The sequence below is a fragment of the Maniola hyperantus genome, chromosome 15 (genome assembly GCF_902806685.2).
Source record: "Maniola hyperantus chromosome 15, iAphHyp1.2, whole genome shotgun sequence".
NCBI classification, from domain to species: Eukaryota; Metazoa; Arthropoda; class Insecta; order Lepidoptera; family Nymphalidae; genus Maniola; species Maniola hyperantus.
In genome coordinates this window covers 13,700,282-13,721,382 of record NC_048550.1, presented here as the reverse complement: position 1 = coordinate 13,721,382, position 21,101 = coordinate 13,700,282, and the positions used below count along the sequence as shown (strand labels likewise).

General features: G+C 37.8%; 3 protein-coding genes across 4 annotated transcripts in view; all 3 read right to left on the bottom strand.

Annotated features, from left to right (window-relative positions):
* The window catches only part of LOC117988759 (cationic amino acid transporter 2-like), a 46,411-nt gene extending 42,037 nt beyond the window's left edge, over window positions 1-4,374 (bottom strand). For both annotated transcript variants that reach the window (XM_069503623.1, XM_034975939.2), the window contains exons 1-4: window positions 4,112-4,374; window positions 1,965-2,213; window positions 1,440-1,568; window positions 503-658 (exon numbers count right to left, since the gene is read on the bottom strand). In XM_069503623.1, coding sequence (XP_069359724.1) covers window positions 503-658; window positions 1,440-1,568; window positions 1,965-2,213; window positions 4,112-4,205 — 628 coding nt within the window. In that variant the 5' untranslated portion in view covers window positions 4,206-4,374. The remainder of the gene's footprint in view (window positions 1-502; window positions 659-1,439; window positions 1,569-1,964; window positions 2,214-4,111) is intronic.
* A 6,160-nt stretch (window positions 4,375-10,534) lies between these two features.
* On the bottom strand, window positions 10,535-12,160 carry LOC117988760 (lipase 1-like). The gene has a single exon (XM_034975941.2). The coding sequence runs from the start codon at window positions 12,010-12,012 to the stop codon at window positions 10,825-10,827; it is 1,188 nt and encodes a 395-aa protein (XP_034831832.1). The 5' UTR covers window positions 12,013-12,160; the 3' UTR covers window positions 10,535-10,824.
* Window positions 12,161-13,649: 1,489 nt separating this feature from the next.
* On the bottom strand, window positions 13,650-20,500 carry LOC117989068 (uncharacterized). The gene is made up of 5 exons (XM_034976371.2): window positions 20,428-20,500; window positions 19,150-19,261; window positions 17,274-17,428; window positions 15,939-16,105; window positions 13,650-14,649 (listed from the first exon to the last, which is right to left on the bottom strand). The coding sequence occupies exons 2-5, from the start codon at window positions 19,255-19,257 to the stop codon at window positions 14,597-14,599; spliced, it is 483 nt and encodes a 160-aa protein (XP_034832262.1). The 5' UTR covers window positions 19,258-19,261; window positions 20,428-20,500; the 3' UTR covers window positions 13,650-14,596.
* Window positions 20,501-21,101: the final 601 nt, after the last annotated feature.

Here is a 21,101-nt window from a genome sequence, read left to right as displayed (position 1 = left end):
CCATCCTTCTCCTACCCCTTATTTGCCCGCTGGAAGGAAAAAGGTAAGTATTCTCCACCTTACCTCACCATATAAATAAATTTCTTTATTTTTGTAATTTTTTTTAATTTTTCACCTGCGCATTGGAGGTGAAAAATATTTTTATATGACAGTATCTTTAATGAAACTACCATACCCCTTCCAAGTAAGCCCGCTTCCATCTTAGACTGCATGATCACTTACCACCAGCCTATGGATTCACTTACTCAGTGTCTAACACTGAACGATAGCCACCCAGCTCATTTGACATTTATTTTAATGCATTGAAGGTTTTCTATGAAAAATTATTACACTCCATGAAGCAGCAAAGTAGAACCAACCAATGTCAAATGAGCTCGGTGGCTATCATTCAATGTTAGACACTGAGCTAGTAAGTCACCTCGCAAGTGAGATCGCAGTTAATTGCTAACTTGTATCGGAATATACAAAAAATAAAAAAGTTGAAATCCTTTTTTTTACGTACCAGAAAACGCCATAACGACGGTAAAAGCGAACAGATCCGGGTATTTGGCGAGGTGCGGCGAATCCATCGGCATCCACTCGTACAGCGTGCTCGATATCGCCTTGTCCAACAAAGAGTCCAGGTACTCGCTAAGCGCTTTCACAACTGATGCTGCGCCTACAAACATTTAAAAATCGGTCAAGGGCATACCATCGTAGAAAGAACACTTTTTATTTTACACTGCAACAAGGCTCTCGTAGCACTTGAATGACATTGACACGGGGCAACCCTCCACCTCCCATGGCCCCACCAACCTTTCGGTTATATGGGCCGAATCGTGGGAGGGCGCCCGTTACTTGCTCTTGGCATTTTTCCGGGGCGCTTTCTTGACTACCTACAAATTATTTTGATTGACAGGGGGTGCTGTTGGAGAACAAAGGCTTAGAATATTCAAACAAGAACAAACCGGACACTTGACGGAAACGTTAGTTTCGATTTTCGTCATGTGGCAAGATAGCCTTGTCGCACTGTATTTTAATTTTTATGGCGGCCATTTTGAAATTCAAATTATTTGTTGTTGTAGCGGCAATAGGCTATTTTTTAATCCTGGAAAAGCAAAGAGCGTCCAGTACTAGATCATCCCCGTGATATCTAAGATAGTACCAGACGTCCCTGTGGATTTAGATTTTGAAAAATCCTATGTTCGGGAACAAAGGATAGTCTCCCGAATACAATCGATCTCTGTACTAAGTAAATGACGCCCACAACTTGATCCACGACCACGTGAATTTAAGTTTTTGAAAATCCCGTGGGAACTCTGTAATTTCCTCCTCGGAATGCTGCAAGCTATCCCTGTATAGAATTTCGTCAAAATCGGTCAAATGGATGGGCCATAAAAGCTAGCAAACAAACAGACAGACATTCTTTTGCATTATAATAACAATTCGGATTATCATACCAATGATGTATTCGAGTATGAGGTTCCAGCCAATAATGAAGGCAATGAACTCCCCGACGCACACATAGCTGTACACATACGCCGAGCCGGCTTTAGGCACTCGAGCGCCGAACTCCGCATAACACAGACCTGGAAAAAAGTATTTTGTTACAATACATTTTAAATTTGTTTAAATACGTATAAAAAATTACAGAATCGGCAGGATTCGAACATAAGTGGAAGCCTGCGATATAATCATCATACTATCAACTAACACATACACACCCATTTTCAGTGTATGTCCCATGCCCAAAGCAGTGAGGTCTAACAGCACACATACTACATCTTCCTATACATATGTATATGCAGTATGGCTATCCCATGTAAGTAGCAGCAGACAATGGACCACAATTCACCAATACGAAATACCTATCTCGACTGGCAATAATTGGTGTAGGACCCACACCCAAAACCAATGGAACATCCATCAGATATAACCCTAGGCTATAAGCCTATAGCTTATAGATATAATGACAGTTAACTTACCAGCAAAGACACTTGCCACAGCAGCCAGTAGAAACGACAAGACAACAGCAGGTCCCGCGTAGTTCTTAGCAACATCCCCAGCTAACACATACACTCCCACTCCTAGAGTACTGCCCACGCCCAAAGCGGTGAGGTCTAGTGCAGACAGAACCCGGGCTAGCCTGGCTACACCCTCCTCGGCAGCTTTGCGTCGTGATAACACATCGTATGTGAGTCGAGCGGCGTGAGCTGCTCCAGCCTTTATACCACCTGAAAATAACAAAACAAAATTAAGTAAGTAAACAAGAAATTTCAATCTTTCTTCCATATTTATTACTAGCTGATGTCCATGTGTATTTCCACAATCTTTGAGTTCTCTTCACAGACGCCACTACATACCTAGACTAGTGCGCGAAATGATTGAATAAAACGATTGAAATTCGCAAACACCAGAATTTCAATTGTGAGGATGGTTTTAAACTAGCAAGTATGTGGAATCCAGTGATAGAACACTATAGTTTTAAAACTTAGAATATAATGTTATGCTTTTAATTAATATTTATCCATACTATATACTATCCATACTAATATTATAAATGCGAAAGTTGTAACTGTCTGTCTGCTAGCTTTTCACGGCCCATCCGTTCAACCGATTTTGATGAAATTTGGTACAGCGATAGCTTGCATCCCGGGGAAGGACATATGCTACTTTTTATTCCGTTCAATCAAAGAGTTCCCATGGGACTCTTAAAAACCTAAATCCATGCATCATCATCTAGTTATTTATAACTAAGATAAAACCCATAAATAAGTGATTAAGTGCTAATATAATTATTAAGTATTTACTAACACTGAATGGAGCCATTGTTGTCTGAATAAATTATTATAAAATATATGAATATATAGCAATTTGAAATCAAGAATAAAAATATCCTCAACTTATATGAACTGACTTTATTCCATTTAGACAATGCTTAATAAACTTCAATCTTAGTTCTAAACTATTAACTTCTTCAAGACATAATTATAAATTCAAATTTTTCTAATAGCTCCGGCTTTTATGGCCGCCATTTTACATCTCCTCGTAATTCTTTTTTTAAATTCAACTGTAGGCAAAGCAATGTCGCTAACACAAGTAAAGAAAAACATTTTTATTTTTATACCTAAAATCCACCTGACCATACTGTGCAAACAATACAACTTCACACTAGACTGTCCATACAACAGTTACAAATATGAAATGAACCACAATTGCTTCGATTGAGAACGGGCACACAAATGCCTGGTCACAAATCATTGTGCCGTTAACAATCAATAAGGTTACAGCCAAGTCAATTGCTTGTCCAAATTGTACCTAATTGTTTTGCAGTACTTACAAATTGACAAAATTATTATTAAGTAGTTAAGTACCTACAGATGGTCATTGTACCTAATAGATAGACCACTTTTAATTCATCTTATGACAATTGGATTTCGATAATTGATGTGCAGAGTTTTGATTGGGTCTTTAATTATATCCATTCAAAAAATACCTTTGATCTATTCCTCTCACAAGCCAACAAACACACAAACAAACATGCTTTCACATTCATATATTTACTTAATATTGATAGGGTATACTAAAGGAGACAATCATCCAACACCCAGCCTAATCCCCTAAACCGAGAAACTTGAAATTTTGCACTTTATGATGTAAACTAGCTTATGCTCGCGACTTCGTCCGCGTGGACTACACAAATTTCAAACCCCTATTTCACCTCCTTAGGGGTTGAGTTTTCAAAAATCTTTTCTTAGCGGATGCCTACGTTATGATAGCTATCTGCATGCCAAATTTCAGCCCGATCCGTCCAATAGTTTGAGCTGTGTGTTGATAGATCAGTCAGTCAGTCAGTCACCTTTTCCTTTTATATATTAAGATAAAGAATATAGCCAGATTTTCGAAATTCCCATGGCAGCAAAGCTGTGGGCTGTCACTAGTTATGAGTAAAAATTTACTGCTAACCTTAGAAAGAATATATAATTCTTACTCGTTTTGCACTTTAGAGTAGGTAGGTCCTACATGTTCTTATAAAGCTAAAGCTTTCATTTAAAATCCTACATAATAGGCAAGTATGTAATACGCCGGGGAAAAAAAAGATATTTTTCTATTGAATCGAATGGAAACTTACCATTAGTGTATGCCTGGGTCAGCGTATAGTTCCGAGCGCCACGTCCACGGACGGTATCACCATTTATAAACGCATTTTCTTCAGGAAAAGTCATGTTTTCCACGCTTTATATAACCTATACACGTATGACCTCTTGCATATGAATACTGACTAAATTACTGCACTGTGTTCCAGTTACCAACACGAAGTAGGAAAGAAACTCATATTTCAATAATTCAACATCTTGCCAATATTGCACTATTGCGGAAAAATCGGTTTCGGTATTTTAGTTCGCGATTTCAAATATTTTGACAGTGACAGTTGCAGGTTGCTGCAACTTTAACGCCTATAGAGATGCTGGTAAGTAAAATTACCTAAATAGATATCGACAACTTAATTTTAGGTTTGCAAAATATTTCTACTTTTTTTGTCACCATTTGTGAGTTGTTTGTCAGGTAGATTTAATCACAAAAAGTCAAAAGTTTCTGCACTTTAAATAATTTGTAATTAGTTTGCAAAATTTGAAAATCTAGCACACATTTATGCAATAACTGACAAAAGACTAATAGTTCTAGCATCTTATGTTTAATAATATTATGGGTTTTCGTAGTCCCAAACTATTGACTTTCAAAATGTGTACAGTGTATATTATGATTATTATTATACCTACATCGAAATAAATAGTTTGTATTTAGTAGCTCTGAGAAAGTACACAGAGATATAGTGCAAACAATGAAATCACAAACTCCCGCCGACTTTAACTGGGAAATGTCATTATTTTATGAAAATATGTCACATTTGTTTATCATAATTAGATAGTCATTTTAATTTATTTATTGCACAAACTATGTGCTTATAGCATAAAATTAGGTTTGAATGTATTTAATATTACATTGTAATAAAATACAATTTATAGTGTTTAACCGTGTCGATCTCGATAGTCGATACAATATGTGTTTTACATCACTATTAGCAGCTGTGACGTTAACAGCTGATATGACGTAAACGTCAATATATTTGCATCATCCGTTTAGAAATTCCGTTTATAAAATGCACTAGGTTCTAAAAATATAGCATGTTGTGCTCAAAGTAATTTTAAGTAAATGATTACTTTCTATTCCATGGTTTTGCTTCGGAACTCTATTTCTTTAATTTATTACCTCTATTCGGACTCTCACGCCTCTTTCTTCTCCTTGACTCAAGGCTAGAAGGCTAGTCCAAGACTATGAATTCTATCCCCGATTAACTACTTAGTTAGGTAGGTACGTTAGTTTGGGAAATATTTTATTTTTACTAAATTGGAGCAGTTCCAGTGCTTCTTGTGTTGTAGTTAAGACCATAAGGTTCTGGTGTTTCTGGTGGAAGATTTGAGTCGTGGCCAGTTACAATTAATTAGTAATTACCTACACACACAGACAGACAGACGGACGGACGGAAAGGTCACGCCATCATCATCATCATCAGCCTGTGGACATCCACTGTTGCACATAGGCCTTCCCTGAAGAGCGCCACCACTCATCCAGCCATAAAGTCGCAGGCATCAGCTGTCTATTAAATCAATAAAATATGTGACTTTAATAAAAAAAACTGGCCAAGTGCGAGTCAGGCTCGCGCAATGAGGGTTCCGTACCCGTACTAGTCGTATTTTTTCGACATTTTGCACGATAATTCAAAAACTATGATGCATAAAAATAAATAAAAATCTGTTTTAGAATGTACAGGTGTAGACCTTTTATATGATACCCCACTTGATATAGTCACTCACTTCGAAAGTTGAAAAAACTAATTATTAGTTAATTACCACAAGTTATTTTTTTTTTGTGTGATCTAACCCTAAATTCACGGTTTTCAGATTTTTCCCCAAATATCAGCTATAAGACCTACCTACCTGCCAAATTTCATGATTCTAGGTCAACGGGAAGTAGGTACCCTGTAGGTTTCTTGACAGACAGACAGAGAGACAACAAAGTGATCCCATAAGGGTACCGTTTTTCCTTTTGAGGTACGGAACCCTAAAAACCGGCCAAGTGCGTGGCGGGCCACGCGCAGTGTAGGGTTCCGTAGAACTCCTTAACCTATGAACCCTACTTAGCCATGATAGTTGTCCTTTAAAATTGATTATAATACCTACCTACTACTGCTGTGAATTTTTTCACGTTCCTATATACCTACTACCATTTGGCTGATAAAGGGGGGGGGGGGGGGGGGGGGGGGGGACACTTGACTCTAATAAAAATTAGCACTTTAAAACATCATATTTTACAAACGGGTCTAGAAATCGAAAAATGATGCTCCAACACCCACAGTATTTTTAAAAGATCTATTCAACGATGCCCCACACTATGGGGTAGACGAGAAAAAAAAATCATCCCCACTTTACATGTAGGGGAGCTACCCTAAAAAAAATATTTATCACAATTTTATTTCACCACTTTGTCGGCGTGATTAATATTCATATCTACCCATGGCAAATTACAGATTTCTAGCACTAATAGTCTCTGAGATTAACCGAGGACGGACATGGCGAAACTATAAGGGTTCCTTGTTTACTACGGAACCCTAAAAATAATAATAATGTGTTGTAAATAAATAAACCTGCTGACTAGGTCATGGTGATCCACGAATTTCGAAATTCGCATGAATTTACATAAATACTTTAATAGGTTTAAGTCAATTTTATTTATGTGAGTAGGTACCTACTAGCTGATGCCCGCGACTACATCCGCGTGGATTTAGGTTTCTTAAAAATCCCGTGGGAACTCTTTGATTTTCCGGTATAAAAAGTAGCCTATGTCACTCTCTAGGTCTTTATCTATACCCATGCAAAAAAACCAGCCAAGTGCGAGTCAGGCTCGCGCAACGATGGTTCCGCACTACAGTCGTATTTTTTTGACATTTTGCACGATAATTCAAAAACTATGATGCATAAAAATAAATAAAAATCTGTTTTAGAATGCACGGGTGAAGCTCTTTCATTTGATACCCCACTTAATATAGTTATCTTCCGCGACTTCGTACGCGTGGATTTAGGTTTTCAAAAATCCCGTGGGAACTCTTTGATTTTCCGGGATAAAAAGTAGCCTATGTCACTCTCCAGGTCTTTGACTATACCCATGCAAAAATCACCTCAATCCGTTGCTCCGTTGCGACGTGATTGAAGGACAAACCAACAAAACAATAGACCAACAAACAAACACACTTTCGCATTTATAATAAGGGTACTGATTATTTATCTGTATACCTAATAGCCATAATATGGGCTTCTACGTATGTAACATAATAATAAATCATTGAATAAATAAATTATTATTTATTCAGACTTTTTTCCCACTGCATAATAATTATGATTACATAATTATGATTACATAATTATTATGCAGTGGGAAAAAAGTCTGAATAAATTAATGATTAACATCAGTTTAATTTAAGCCCCGCGTCTGAATCTTTTGAGGTAACTACCTATTTAGTAAGATCTACGATGGTAAAAACTTCCTTAATTAATACAAGTCAATTAACTGAAAAACTTATAAGAATATATATTAATTAAAAAAAAAAAAAAAAAATTAAAAAAAAAAAAAAAAAAAAAAAAGAATATATTAGAATAGAATAGAATGTTTTTTTATTCATGTAAACTTTTTAAAAGTGCTTATGAATAGTCAGGTAGTTTTAATTTACCACTGGTTCGGAATGCCGTTCCTACCGAGAAGAACCAGCAAGAAACTCGGCGGTTGCTCTTTTTAATTTTTCAATTTACAATGTTATTATACCGTACTATACAAGCCATTGCAGCCCCGTGCATTGCTGGAGCGAGTCAAATCCAAGCTTTTTTATCGTTTACATAGTCTGCGACTGTATAATATGCTTTTTTTAGGAGCATACTTTTAACACATTTTTTAAACTTGTGTAAAGGCAAGTCTAAAATTGGTTGTGGAATTTTATTATAAAATATTACACTCATTCCCACAAATGACTTTCGCACCTTCCAGAGGCGGAGCGCAGGAGTAGCCAGCTTATTTCTGTTTCTAGTTTGCCTATCATGGAGATCACTGATTTTTTTGTAACTGTGAATGTTTTGTCGTACAAAAATTATATTATTGTAAATATATTGGGAAGCTACTGTAAGAATACCTACCTATTTCCTTAAATATCTCTCGTAGGGAATCGCGCGGTTTTAAATTATAAATTGCACGTATTGCCCTTTTTTGTAATACGAATATTTTCCCAATATCTGCCGCTTTACCCCATAGCAAGACTCCGTAAGACATAATATTGTGGAAATAGGCAAAATACACAATTTTTGCAGTTTCCACGTCAGTTACCTGTCGAATCTTTCTAACAGCATAAGCAGCAGAGCTGAGTTTACCAGCAAGTGTTGATATATGGGCGTTCCATTGAAGCTTTGCATCTAACGTGATTCCCAGGAACACGGTGGTCTCCTCCACTTTTAACATATCATTATTTATCATTAAGTTAATGTCCTTGGTCGACTTTGTATTGGGCAGAGAAAATATAACACACTTGGTTTTCTTTGCATTTAAAAGTAAATTATTGACAGTAAACCAATGAGTGACCCGCGATATGGCATTATTTACATCGTCAAAATTGTTTTTATTTCTATCGACTTTAAAAATTAGGGACGTATCATCTGCAAATAGCACAATATCGCAAGTATCATGAACGAAATATGGTAAATCGTTATATCATTATTAATTATTGTACCTACTTAGTTTTAATTTCTTAACCGTTTTGATAGCTATAGGGGGGAGTGGGGCAGCTAGATACAAGGAGCACATTAATACACTAAAGATTTTTGCTTTTGAATAATTTTTGGATTAATGATATTTGGATCGCGACAACACTAAAACATGTCATATTATTGTGTTTTTAGGGTTCCGTAGGTCTAAAAGAAAAACGGAACCCTTATAGGATCACCATTCACTTTGTTGGCTGTCTGTCAAGAAACCTACAGGGTACTTCCCGTTGACCTAGAATCATGTGGCAGGTAGGTAGGTAGGTCTTGTAGCTGACATTCGGGGAAAAAACTGAAAACCGTGAATTTGAACCGTGGGTTCCGTTTTTCCTTTTGAGGTATGGAACCCTAATTAACACTACTTGCGTTTGTGCACTCATTCGTACTCGGTTCGTATCCGTGATACGAATACGTACATTCGATTCGTATTTTTTTCACGGATTCATAAAATCACGAATGAGTGCACAAACGCCCTTTGCCTATCACTTTAAACTGTATTTAGGTAACCGATATTGCTAATCTTGAAACCTGTTATAAATTACAAAGTAAGTCACTTAGAAAATAACTAGCTTATGCTCGCGACTTCGTCCGCGTGGACTACACAAATTTCAAACCCCTATTTCACCCCCTTAGGGATTGAATTTTCAAAAATCCTTTCTTAGCAGATGCCTACGTCATTAGTCATTACAGCTCATGCCAAACTTCAGCCTGATCCGTCCAGTAGTTTGAGCTGTACGTTGTCATTCAGTCAATCAGTCAGTCAGTCACCTTTTCCTTTTATATATATCTAAATATACGAGTACAGACAGACCTACTTGTACAAGTCACAACATATCAAATAGGTACTTACTAGTTCACTTTTAACTGACCTCAAAAAAGGTTTTCAATGCGAAGCGTGTTTCCAAGTAAGCAATGCTATTTATATTTATTTTACTTATTGCAATTAGGCACTGCCATGTTACTTTGCTATAACTTATTGGCTTAGTACACATTAGCCCAATGCTTTCGGCAAGTAACCGGACTTAACCGACGATTGATGTGGCAGTGGCCAGGACACCATAGCCTGAATAAGCGATAGACGTTGAGGCACATAAGTAATACTTGTATAATTGTGTTAAGGTCTCAAAGTGCTAGAATGGCGACCTCGCACCGAAAAGTTGACAAATCTCCCACTTAGGTGGACAAATCATAAATGACATATCAATAATATACTTAGGCAATTGATGGATGGCGGCGGCGCAAGAACATGGCGTGTGGCGAGTCCCTACAAGAGACCTATGTCCAGCAGTGGACATCTATCGATGATGAGGATGATGTTTGGCGATTGCCACCTGACGTGTAAATGCTGTTAGCGCCAAGAGCTTTTATTGTTAACTAGCTTATGCTCGCGACTTAGTCCGCGTGGACTTCACAAATTTCAAACCCCTATTTCACCCCCTTAGGAGTTGAATTTTCAAAAATCCTTTGTTAGCGGATGCCTACGTCTTAATAGCTATCTGCATTCAAAATTTCAGACCGATCCATCCAGTAGGTTGAGCTGTGCGTTGATAGATCAGTCAGTCAGTCAGTCAGTCAGACAGTCACCTTTTCCCTTTATATACATAATTTAGACTGAATTATTTAAATTATTTATTATTAGACTTTTTAATTAGACTAGATTACTTGTTAAACTCTTTGTAACTCAATACACTTAGGTACAAAACTACAAAAAATACAATTAAAAACATTATAATAATAATATAATAACAATACTGAAATAAAAATAAAATAGTACCTAACCTATTACATATAGGTACATATGGCACTAATTATGTATTTCGATATTATTAATAATATCGAAATACACAATTAATGTCATATGCGGAAAACTTCAAGTGGACCTGAATAAATTCGCCGAATGCATAGGGCGAGCGTTGAGGTATTGGCTAATGTGTAATTTATGCTCTTCAGGCACGGTAAGTATATTAATTTATTCTAATTCTGATCATCTATATGTTTCTAAAACTTCAAGAATGTCTGGAAAAAGATATTTATGTACATTCCGTCCCCAAACAGCATCAATATGATTGAATCTCTTATGATCAACTATTTTAAATTCTACGACATTCGGTAGTCTACTCCTTAACAGTTTTACATCCCTTATAGTGGAGATTTGATCGTTCTTACCGGCGAACAACGCAACTTTCATCGTCACTTTACTCAAGTCATATTCAGGAGGAGTTGATGAATTGTAAACGTCTACGTTCCTGAATTCGTAATCATAACTTAAGAACTTTTTCTTCATGCCAATCTGGGAAATGTGAACTGCATTCTTCTTCGAAGTTCCGGTGGGGTAATGTGCAACAATAGTGGGAAAGAAATCCGACTCCATTTCGTCTGGATCGCTACCCGCGATGGGGAAGAAGATCCCATAAGCGCAAACACCATAACTTCTCTTACAACCACAGAATGCTCTAAACATACGAGAGACGATCGTGTCATCACCGAGAAATTCTTCCTGCCCTGCTATCGTGTAAATTTGTTCCAGAACCGGCATCGAATGAACCATTAGAGAAGCTACGTTTTGCAAATTATTCAAAAAACACATAGGCGACAGAGCTATCAGCAAATTCACTTTTTCGTTGTACTCGGGTCTTGTTGCGCCGAGAACTAGGAAAATTGTATTTCCCTGCGAATGACCGATTGCACTTAATCTTTTTTCTCCGGTCCTGTCTAAAACGAAGTCAATAATCGCTGGGAGGTCATAAAATCCATGTTCGTGGAAGCTGAAGTCCCAAAATTCGACGTCTTCATCCGGGTTCAAGTACACATGGCGCCGAGCGTATCTGTTGCCTCTAGTGTTCCCAATCCATACGTCATACCCGGCTCTAGCGAGGGTTACAGCTAGTGAAGTATTCCCACGAACGATGAATGTATCCGCGCAGTCGATTATCCCATGCATTAACAGGACAGGCTTAGTTTTATCCCCTGGAATATGGAACAGTTTAAGGATGTAAGAGTCTTGCGTGATCACGTCATATTCTTCCACTGCATATCCAACTCGGCCGGCTATTTGAGTGAAGTTCAACGTCTTCTTTTCGAGCATATTTCTGTATACATCGTTGTTGGAGCACTGGGATAAAATGTCACTAATCATGCTTAACAAAATTAGGAAAACTATTTCGTACGTCATTTTAGAAATTTTCGTCAAATCACACAATTGAAGTAAATAGGATATTACATAGATTGCACACACGCTTGCGGCTCTCCGCGCTAACAATAATTGAATGGGACTGACTTACTAATTTACAAGTTTATACGCCGCTATTCATAATAAACCTTGAGTTTTAAACAAGAATAAAGTTGGGCCTTTTTTTGTTATCGTATGTAAATTAAATCTAGAATGTTTCCACTAATCTGACTTTGTACGCGTAACTAATTAGTCTAGACAAACCAAAGTTCTTATAATATAGGTATCTACTTAGTGCATAATTACAACATCATGAATGCAATATAAGTACGCGCTACTATTATTATTCTGTGACGCTACTCAATAAAAAGAAACTGACTGACATAAGTAATATCAACCGGTCTAGAAACTTGCGGTGATGCCTAGTGGTTACTCACGTCGGCGCTTTTTTTTTTGGGGGGGGGGGGGGGTTTAAGGTATAAGTCTGTCACCCGGACCATAACAAAGAATCAAGTGACACTTCATTCATTAAAATCGGCCCAGTAGTTTAGGCGCTACGGTGGAACACACATAGATGATACAAACAAACATTCATACAACCTGTCGGAAATATCTGCGCACCTCGCTGGAATGCGGCTCCCCTCGCACTATCCCGCAGCTCGCCTATTTTCGCCTATCCAGTACCCAAAGAGTATATAAACACTACGTTCTACCAGTACCGCTGCCAGTACCTTTGTCAACGTCATAACGTCTCGCTGATATTTCCGATGGGTTATACATACAAAGACTGCTAAAAATAAAATCCCTTCCCTTCCTTTTGGTTTTGCCGAATTTGGGTAAAAAATAAAACAAAGATTCCGACGAATTGAGAACCTCCTCTTTTTTGAAGGCGGTTAAAAAATAAAAGATACAAGAAGGTAGGTACACGTAGGTAAGCCATGAATGTTGTTATGCCCAGCTACAGTAATGCAGGTAGTGAGAGGCACCTTCCACTGATATTTACTTTGAGCCTCTACTTATCCTCCACAGTACCCATATTATAAATGCGAAAGTGTGTTTGTTTGTTGGTTTGTTGTGGTGAAAATCCCCCTGTGTCCCCTTTGTTTTTGTTTGAATATTCTAAGCCTTTGTTCTCCAACAGCGCCCCCCTGTCAATGTCATTGAAGTGCCAAGAGAGCCTTGTCGCACGTCAATCCGTTGCTCCGTTGCGACGTGATTGAAGGACAAACCAATAAACCAACAAACAAACACATCATAAATTCAGAACCCTAATTATTATAAATGTGAAAGTGTGTTTGTTTGTTGGTTTGTTGCGGTGAAAATCGGAACTAACGTTGCCGTCAAAGTGTCCCCTTTGTTCTTGTTTGAATATTCTAAGCCTTTGTTCTCCAACAGCGCCCCCCTGTCAATGTCATTGAAGTGCCAAGAGAGCCTTGTCGCACTGTATAGAATTTGATAATTTAATTCTTACGAAGGTCCAATAATGCCGAGAGTCGAGAATCCAGTGAGATCATAAAAGAGCAAACCAGTCCATTTTGCTCAATTATTTTTTTTTGTTTTAATTATATTGTTTTTAGATTTTAATAAACCAGGTTTATTTAATGAAAACAAGGCGACCCTCGAATCTATTTTTTATTAACACTTACTCTAAACTTAAATGTTATTAATGCGGAATTAACATGAGTTGTAAACAATTAACAATATTATAAAATTAGGTAGGTACTTAGATAGTTGGTAATAAAATTAACTAAATAACTAAAATAATTAACTAAATCAAAATTAAAACTACTCAATTACAACTTTACACTAAAATTTAAATTATTAAAAGGAAAACACAAATATTAAACTAAATAGTAAATCACTTTTAATACAATTCATTTCACGCTGCAAAAGCATCGATGTACCTATATTAAGTTAATTAATGATTAAGTAGGAGGTACCTAACCTAAGAATATAATTTTTACCTTATTTTTTATAGGGCAGGGATACGTCCTGAGGATAGATCTTGTTTTTAATAATCAGATCTCGTCTCATAGAGTCCACAGGCGACCGAAAGGTATAACTAGCTAGACCTGGCTATTCAGCGGGGTAACGCAGCCAGTGTTCTAGGCACAATACCTCGTTGCAGTGGTTTGGTATTATTTTAATATGTATTATTTTATATTTACTCAATTTTGTTTATTACCTAATTAATTGTATTTTTATACTAGTTTACGACTACCTACACATTCAAACCCCTATTTTACGCCCTTTGGAGTTGAATTTTCATAAATCCTTTCTTAGCGGATGTCTACGACATTAATCTGCATGCCAAATTTCAGCCCGATCCATCCAATAGTTTGCTGTTTGAGCTGAGAGTTGATAGATCAGTCAGTCAGTCAGCCAGTCACCTTTTCTTTTAGTCTCAGATATAAAAAATTAAAGAGTAGTTTTCCCGTGCTAAATCTTTTTTTATTTTATCTAGACTACATTTCAATAGAATTTATAATTTCGCCTACTTGATAATAACATCATATTGATTGTATTAACAAGTATAAGTAGTATTTATCATTAAAGGCTAGGTAGGTATCTATAAACCACAAGTACTTTATCTATATCTTCGGAACGAGCATAATTTGAAGTAGCACAGCGATGGAATACCTGAAAACGTAAAAAATTATGAGATTTTATAAAAACACTAGCTTATGCTCGCGACTTCGTCCGCGTGGACTACACAAAATTCAAACCCCTATTTTACCCCCTTAGGGGTGGAATTTTCAAAAATCCTTTCTTAGCGGATGCCTACATCATAATAGCTATCTGCATGCCAAATTTCAGCCCGATCCGTCCAGTAGTTTGAGTTGTGCGTTGATAGATCAGTCAGTCAGTCAGTCAGTCAGTCAGTCAGTCAGTCACCTTTTCTTTTTATATATTTACTAGCTTATGCTCGTGACTTCGTCCGCGTGGACTTCACAAATTTCAAACCCCTATTTCACCCCCTTGGGGGTTGAATTTTCAAAAATCCTTTCTTAGCGGATGCCTACGTCATAATAGCTATCTGCATGCCAAATTTCAGCCCGATCCGTCCAGTAGTTTGAGCTGTGCGTTGATAGATCAGTCAGTCAGTCAGTCAGTCAGTCAGTCAGTCAGTCAGTCAGTCAGTCACCTTTTCCTTTTATATATTTATAAGATAAGAAGAGAAGATAATGTAAAGTTTATAATCAATCATACCTTCTTTAACATATAAAACTCACGATGTACTCACGTGTTTAGTCGACGTTAGCCCGACTAGTTTCGAACCCATCAGGGGTCCTTTTTTCAAGGGAGTCAGTTCGCGCACGCGCCGCGGTTGTGACTGAGTCATTCAGTTCAGTCAGTCACTGAGATGTTGTCAGTCACAACCGCGGGATAACGTCGACTAAACACGTTAATATAAAAAATAATGTTTGTCAGTCTGTTCGTTACCTATGAGTTCGCACATCGTTCTTCAGAAACTTTGTACAGTTGTTGTTGTTGCAAAGAAAACTTGTTCTCTTTATGGTCATACTTATTCCTCATTGCTAAGAGTCGTGACCCCTTTCTATTAAACCTACAACAGTAGGAGTTCTCTTGGGATAATAATCCGGTGGGTTTCCAGATCCTTCCGCATACTAAGTGTGTTTTTTTTTATAGAATATTAGCCTTGTTAAATGACTAATATTCCCCTTTCCTCTCCAACTAAGCGTTAAGCTTGTGCTAGGAGTAGGTACGACAATAGTGCAACGGGCGGGGTTTGAACCGTCGACCTATCGGTTTTCAGTCCACTGCTTTACCCGTTGAGCTATTGAGGCTCTTTCCCTGTCCAATACCAAGACCTACAAGAGTCTTTGGAATGGCCACACGTTGGTCGAATGCATTTGCCAAACTCCTTGACCCAACGTGATCTAAACCCTTAAAATTGCTGCACGTACCTTTCCCCTTCTTAATCTTCCACTTGCGCTGCAGTCGCGCTGTCTCTGCTGTGGTCTTGCTGCTCGCGCTGTTGTTGAGTGACGTCACCCAGCGTTTTACGTCATTCTCCTTGACGTCCATCGCGTCAGGCCAGTCCATGTAGTCATACTCCGACTTGTAGTATGGGCTGGAAATAAGATATTTGGAAACGCTAAGATATTTGGAATAAAATGAAGGTATTGATTTCATGTAGGACAACTTGATTAGTACAGTAACTAGATAAGGCTAGCTTTAAGTTTTATTGTAATACTAGCTTATGCTCGCGACTTCGTCCGTGTGGACTACATAAATTTAAACCCCTATTTCATCCCCTTAGGGGTTGAATTTTCAAAAATCCTTTCTTAGCGGATGCCTACGTCATAATAGCTATCTGCATGCTAAATTTCAGCCAGATCCGTCTAGTATAGTTTGAGCTGTGCGTTGATAGATCAGTCAGTCAGTCAGTCAGTCAGTCAGTCAGTCAGTCACCTTTTGCTTTTATATATTTAAGTCTACTAGCTTATATCCCCGCCACTTCGTGGTTAAGTGACGATGCAGTCTAAGATGGAAGCGGGCTAACCTGGAAGGGGTATGGCAGTTTTTATTAAACCCATGCCCCTTTGGTTTCTACACGGCATCGTACCGGAACGCTAAATCGCTTGGCGGCACGGCTTTGCCGGTAGGGTGGTACCTAGCTACGGCCGAAACCTTCTACTAGACCAGACCAGAAATTATAAAATTCCAAAATCCTGCCAGGAATCGAACCCGTGACCTCCCACTAATAAGTTCCCAGCGCTTACCACTGCGCCAGGGAGGTCATTGAAAGTTCTTTAAGAAAACCTTTTTTTTAATTTTTTATTGCAATAGAAATAATATCTTAGCGTTTAAACTATCGTGAGTGATTTCCAGTATATCCAATATCCATACTAATATTATAAATGCGAAAGTGTGTCTGTCTGTCTGTCTGTCTGCTAGCCTTTCACGGCCCATCCGTTCAACCGATTTTGACGAAATTTGGTACAGATATAGCTTGTATCCCGGGGAAGGACATAGGCTACTTTTTATCCCGGAAAATCAAAGAGTTCCCACGGGATTTTTAAAAACCTAAATCCACGCGGACGAAGTCGCGGGCATCATTTAGTATGATATATTTCTACGGCTATACTCACGCATCCAGTCGACGTTAGCCCGACTAGTTTCGAACCCATCCGAGGTCCTTTATCAAGGGGGTCAGTTCGCGCACGCGTCGCGGTTGAGACTGCCTGACTGATATGAAGAAATAATATCATACCAATGCTAATAGACTGATCGACTACCTTTCATCACCAGAAGGTACTCCTTGCTGCAGCGACTTCATCAGCTTGAACAGAAGCAGGTCCTTCTCCCAATATGCTGCATCATTCAGCAGCCTCTCGTATGGCGGTGACAAGTATGGCTGAAACGGTGCTGCCTCCAGATCTTCATCCGGAACCTATGTATTTCGAAACTAGTATGAATAAATAAATAAACCAGCCAAGTGCGAGTCAGGCTCGCGCAACGAGAGTTCCGTACTAAAGTCATATTTTTTCGACATTTTGCACGATAATTCAAAAACTATGACGCATAATAATAATTAAAAACCTGTTTTAGAATGTACAGGTGAAGACCTTTCATATGACACCCCCCACTTGATATAGTTATCATAATTCAAATATTGAAAATACTAATTATTAGTTCATGACCACAATTTAATTTTTTTTGGGTGATGAAACCATAAACTCACGGTTTTCAGATTTTTCCCCGAATATCAGCTATAAGACCTACCTACCTGCCAAATTTCATGATTCTAGGTCAACGGGAAGTAGGTACCCTGTAGTTCTTGACTGACCGACAGACAGATACACAGCAAAGTGATCCTATAAGGGTTTCGTTTTTCCTTTTAAGGTACGGAACCCTAAAAATTCATTCTCTGTGCCTTTCTAGCAATATTAAAATAAAAGAGATCCAGTTACTATAAGTTTAGTTTAGAGAAAGACATCAGAATCGACGCCACTCTACTGAATTTTTTGAATTAACTAAGTAAAAATACATAATGTTTAAATTCTGTGAAGTGAAGTTTCCATATTACTCTTACTTAGTCGTAAAACGTAAGTACCTATACCTAAGTACTTAAATATTACATAGGTACATTGACGTGTTTGTGTAGCAATTTGTCAACATTATTTACAGCACCTTTGTAAATAAGTTGATTGCTTTGCTTGTCTTGAATGTTCTTTGTACATCTCGCATATTGACAGAAAACTCATCAATGTTTAGACCACATTGTTGTGTGTATGTCATTCCATTCAATTTTTTTTTTTTTTTTAATTATGATACAAGTTAGTCCTTGACTGCAATAGCTTACTTACACCTACACTAGCGTATTCGTCCGCGATTATAAGTTAGTCTAAATATATAGCCTTCTATACTGACTAACTGATCTATCAACGCACAGCTCAAACTACTGGAAGGATCGGGCTGAAATTTGGCATGCAGATAGCTATTATGACGCAGGCATCCGTACCCGTAGTACAAGATTTTACGTCTCACCAAACGAAACCAAATTCGAGAGTCGAATTACTTCCGCGTTACAGTAAAATGGACCTAAACAGCCTTGAATTGAAGTCAAATATTCAATGCCACTGATTTTAATTTCGCAATGTTTCCGCTTGGAGCGCTGGCTGTAGAAGTGTAGACAAATTTGAGCTTTAAAACAAGGCACTTAAGATCCAGTTTACTGAAACGCGGAAGTATTTCGACTCTCGAATTTGGTTTCGTTTGGTGAGACGTAAAATCTTGTACTACGGGTACCGCTTAGAAAGGAATTTTGAAAATTCAACCACTAAGGGAGTGAAATAGAGGGTTGTAATTTGTGTAGTCCACGCGGACGAAGTCGTGAGCATAAGCTAGGTTATATTAAGTACTTAGAGTGCTAAGTTTCACTGTTGTTACATTTACGAAAACTTTTACGGTACATTTCACCACGATTAATAGCCTCATCTGGTGACAGAAGGGCTGGCTCATTTTTGCGCAACGGATCAGCCTGCCTGTCCAGCGCGGAAATGCAGCCAATATTCTTGGCACGATTCCAAGCGGGCATGATTTGTATAGTAATTATATAAGGCTAGCTTTAAGTTTTACTGTAATATTTTCATCAAAAAGACGAAAACTTACCTGGTAGATAGCAGTAGGCCCCCCATTGTAAATGCCCAATGTTGCCGCTGCCACCATCGACACCAGCCACAGCAGTGCGCTGTTGATTACTGCCAACTGACGACCCATTGCTCTGGAGACAACATGACGAAATTATATTAAAATACGTCTTTTATAATAAAATCCCGCAAACTATTTTGGACTTACCTTTGCACAAGTTTAAAAAATCTATTAAAAATATGCTCCTGAAAAAAGCATATTACACAATTGAAGATTATCTAAATGATAAAAGAGCGTGGATTTGCCCTTTATCTCGTTCCAGCAACGCACAAGACTGCAAATACTATTTTATACATGGCATAATCTTGTACCTATATCAAATATTTGAAAAGAGCAACCGCCGAGTTTCTTGCTGGTTCTTCTCGGCAGGAAAGGCATTTCGAACCAGTGGTAGATGCATCCGACTATTCGTAAGCACTTGTAAAAGTTTATACGAATAAAAAAGATTTTCATTTTCATTTTCATTTTCATTTTCAGTTTCACTTAATAGCTACTAACACTAACCGGGGCCCGAGAGCTGGCAGCTACCTTGGTCAAAGAATTAGTTTGACCATCCAAAGCGATGATGCTGCCAGCATCTTGCGTACAATGCCTCGCTGCGGTGGTCTCGATGAGGTTAAATAAATTAAATTAAATTTATTTTAGTTTTAATTTAATGTTGTTTTTTTTTAGATTTAAGTTTATTAATAGTTTAATTACTTCTTTAAAACTATGTATATAAATAAAATTAAAATATTTAATGTTATCTTTTTTTACTTTTAATTGATATATAAAAAATATACTTATTTGTATAGGAACTACATGTTCGTAAAATTATGTAAATAAAATATTTTTATCAATAGCTACTAATATTGTAAATGTAATAAGCGCTGATAGCCTAGTGGTTAAGACGTCCGCCTCCTATCTTAGGTCGGGCGTTCGATCCCGGGCACGCATCTCTAACTTTTCTTAACTTTAATTAAATATCACTTACTTTAACGGTGAAAAAAAACATCGTAAGGAAACCTGCAATGTCTGAGAGTTCTCCATAATATTTTCAAAGGTGTGTGAAGTCTCCCGATCCGCACTGGCAAGCGTTGTAGACTATGGCCAATAGTGGAGCCGTTTCTAGGATATTACTGAGAATTTCTGGACAGAAAAACCTTAATATTTTGGCCCGACTCGGGACTCGAACCCGGGACCTCACAATCCACAGCAAAATATCATATCCACTAGACTAAAAAAAGTTTATCAACATACCTGAATATTCACGTGTCCTGTAGCCCCGTAGTCCCGTTTCTACGCGGTCTACGACCCGTAGTGCCGCTACGAAACGACTGAACCCTTTCGTAGCGCCCGCCCTAATTTATACCCGGCGTGCAACACGTGGGCGGTACTGGGATTTAGAGATTATAGCTCAAGAGACGGTGGCTTAATTTTAAGGGATACTTAACACTGATCAAGTACTGAACGTACTTATAAGTGTAAATCGAATCTTAAGCTGGCGCTTCATAATAGGAAAGGCATTCCGAACCAATGACAGATGCATTTGACGATTCAAAAGTACGTGTAAAAGTTTATTTACAGGGCTACTGCGTACTACTACCACTACTACTATCAAGTGTATCAAGGAATTGCAAAAATGAATTATCTATAGTAATATTATAAAGAGGTAAAGTTTGTAAGTTTGTTTGTAGGGCTTAATCTCTAGAACTACTGAACATATTTTGAAAATTCTTTGACCAGTAGAAAGCTACATAATTGAGTGGCATAGGCTATATTTTATTTAAAAAAAACATTAGTTATACCTACGAAAACTGTAATAAGTTACCCGTGCGAAACTGGGGCCAGTCACTAGTTAATTATAAATTACTAGATGGTGCCCGCGACTTAATCCGCGTGGATTTAGGTTTTTAAAAATCCCGTTGGAGCTT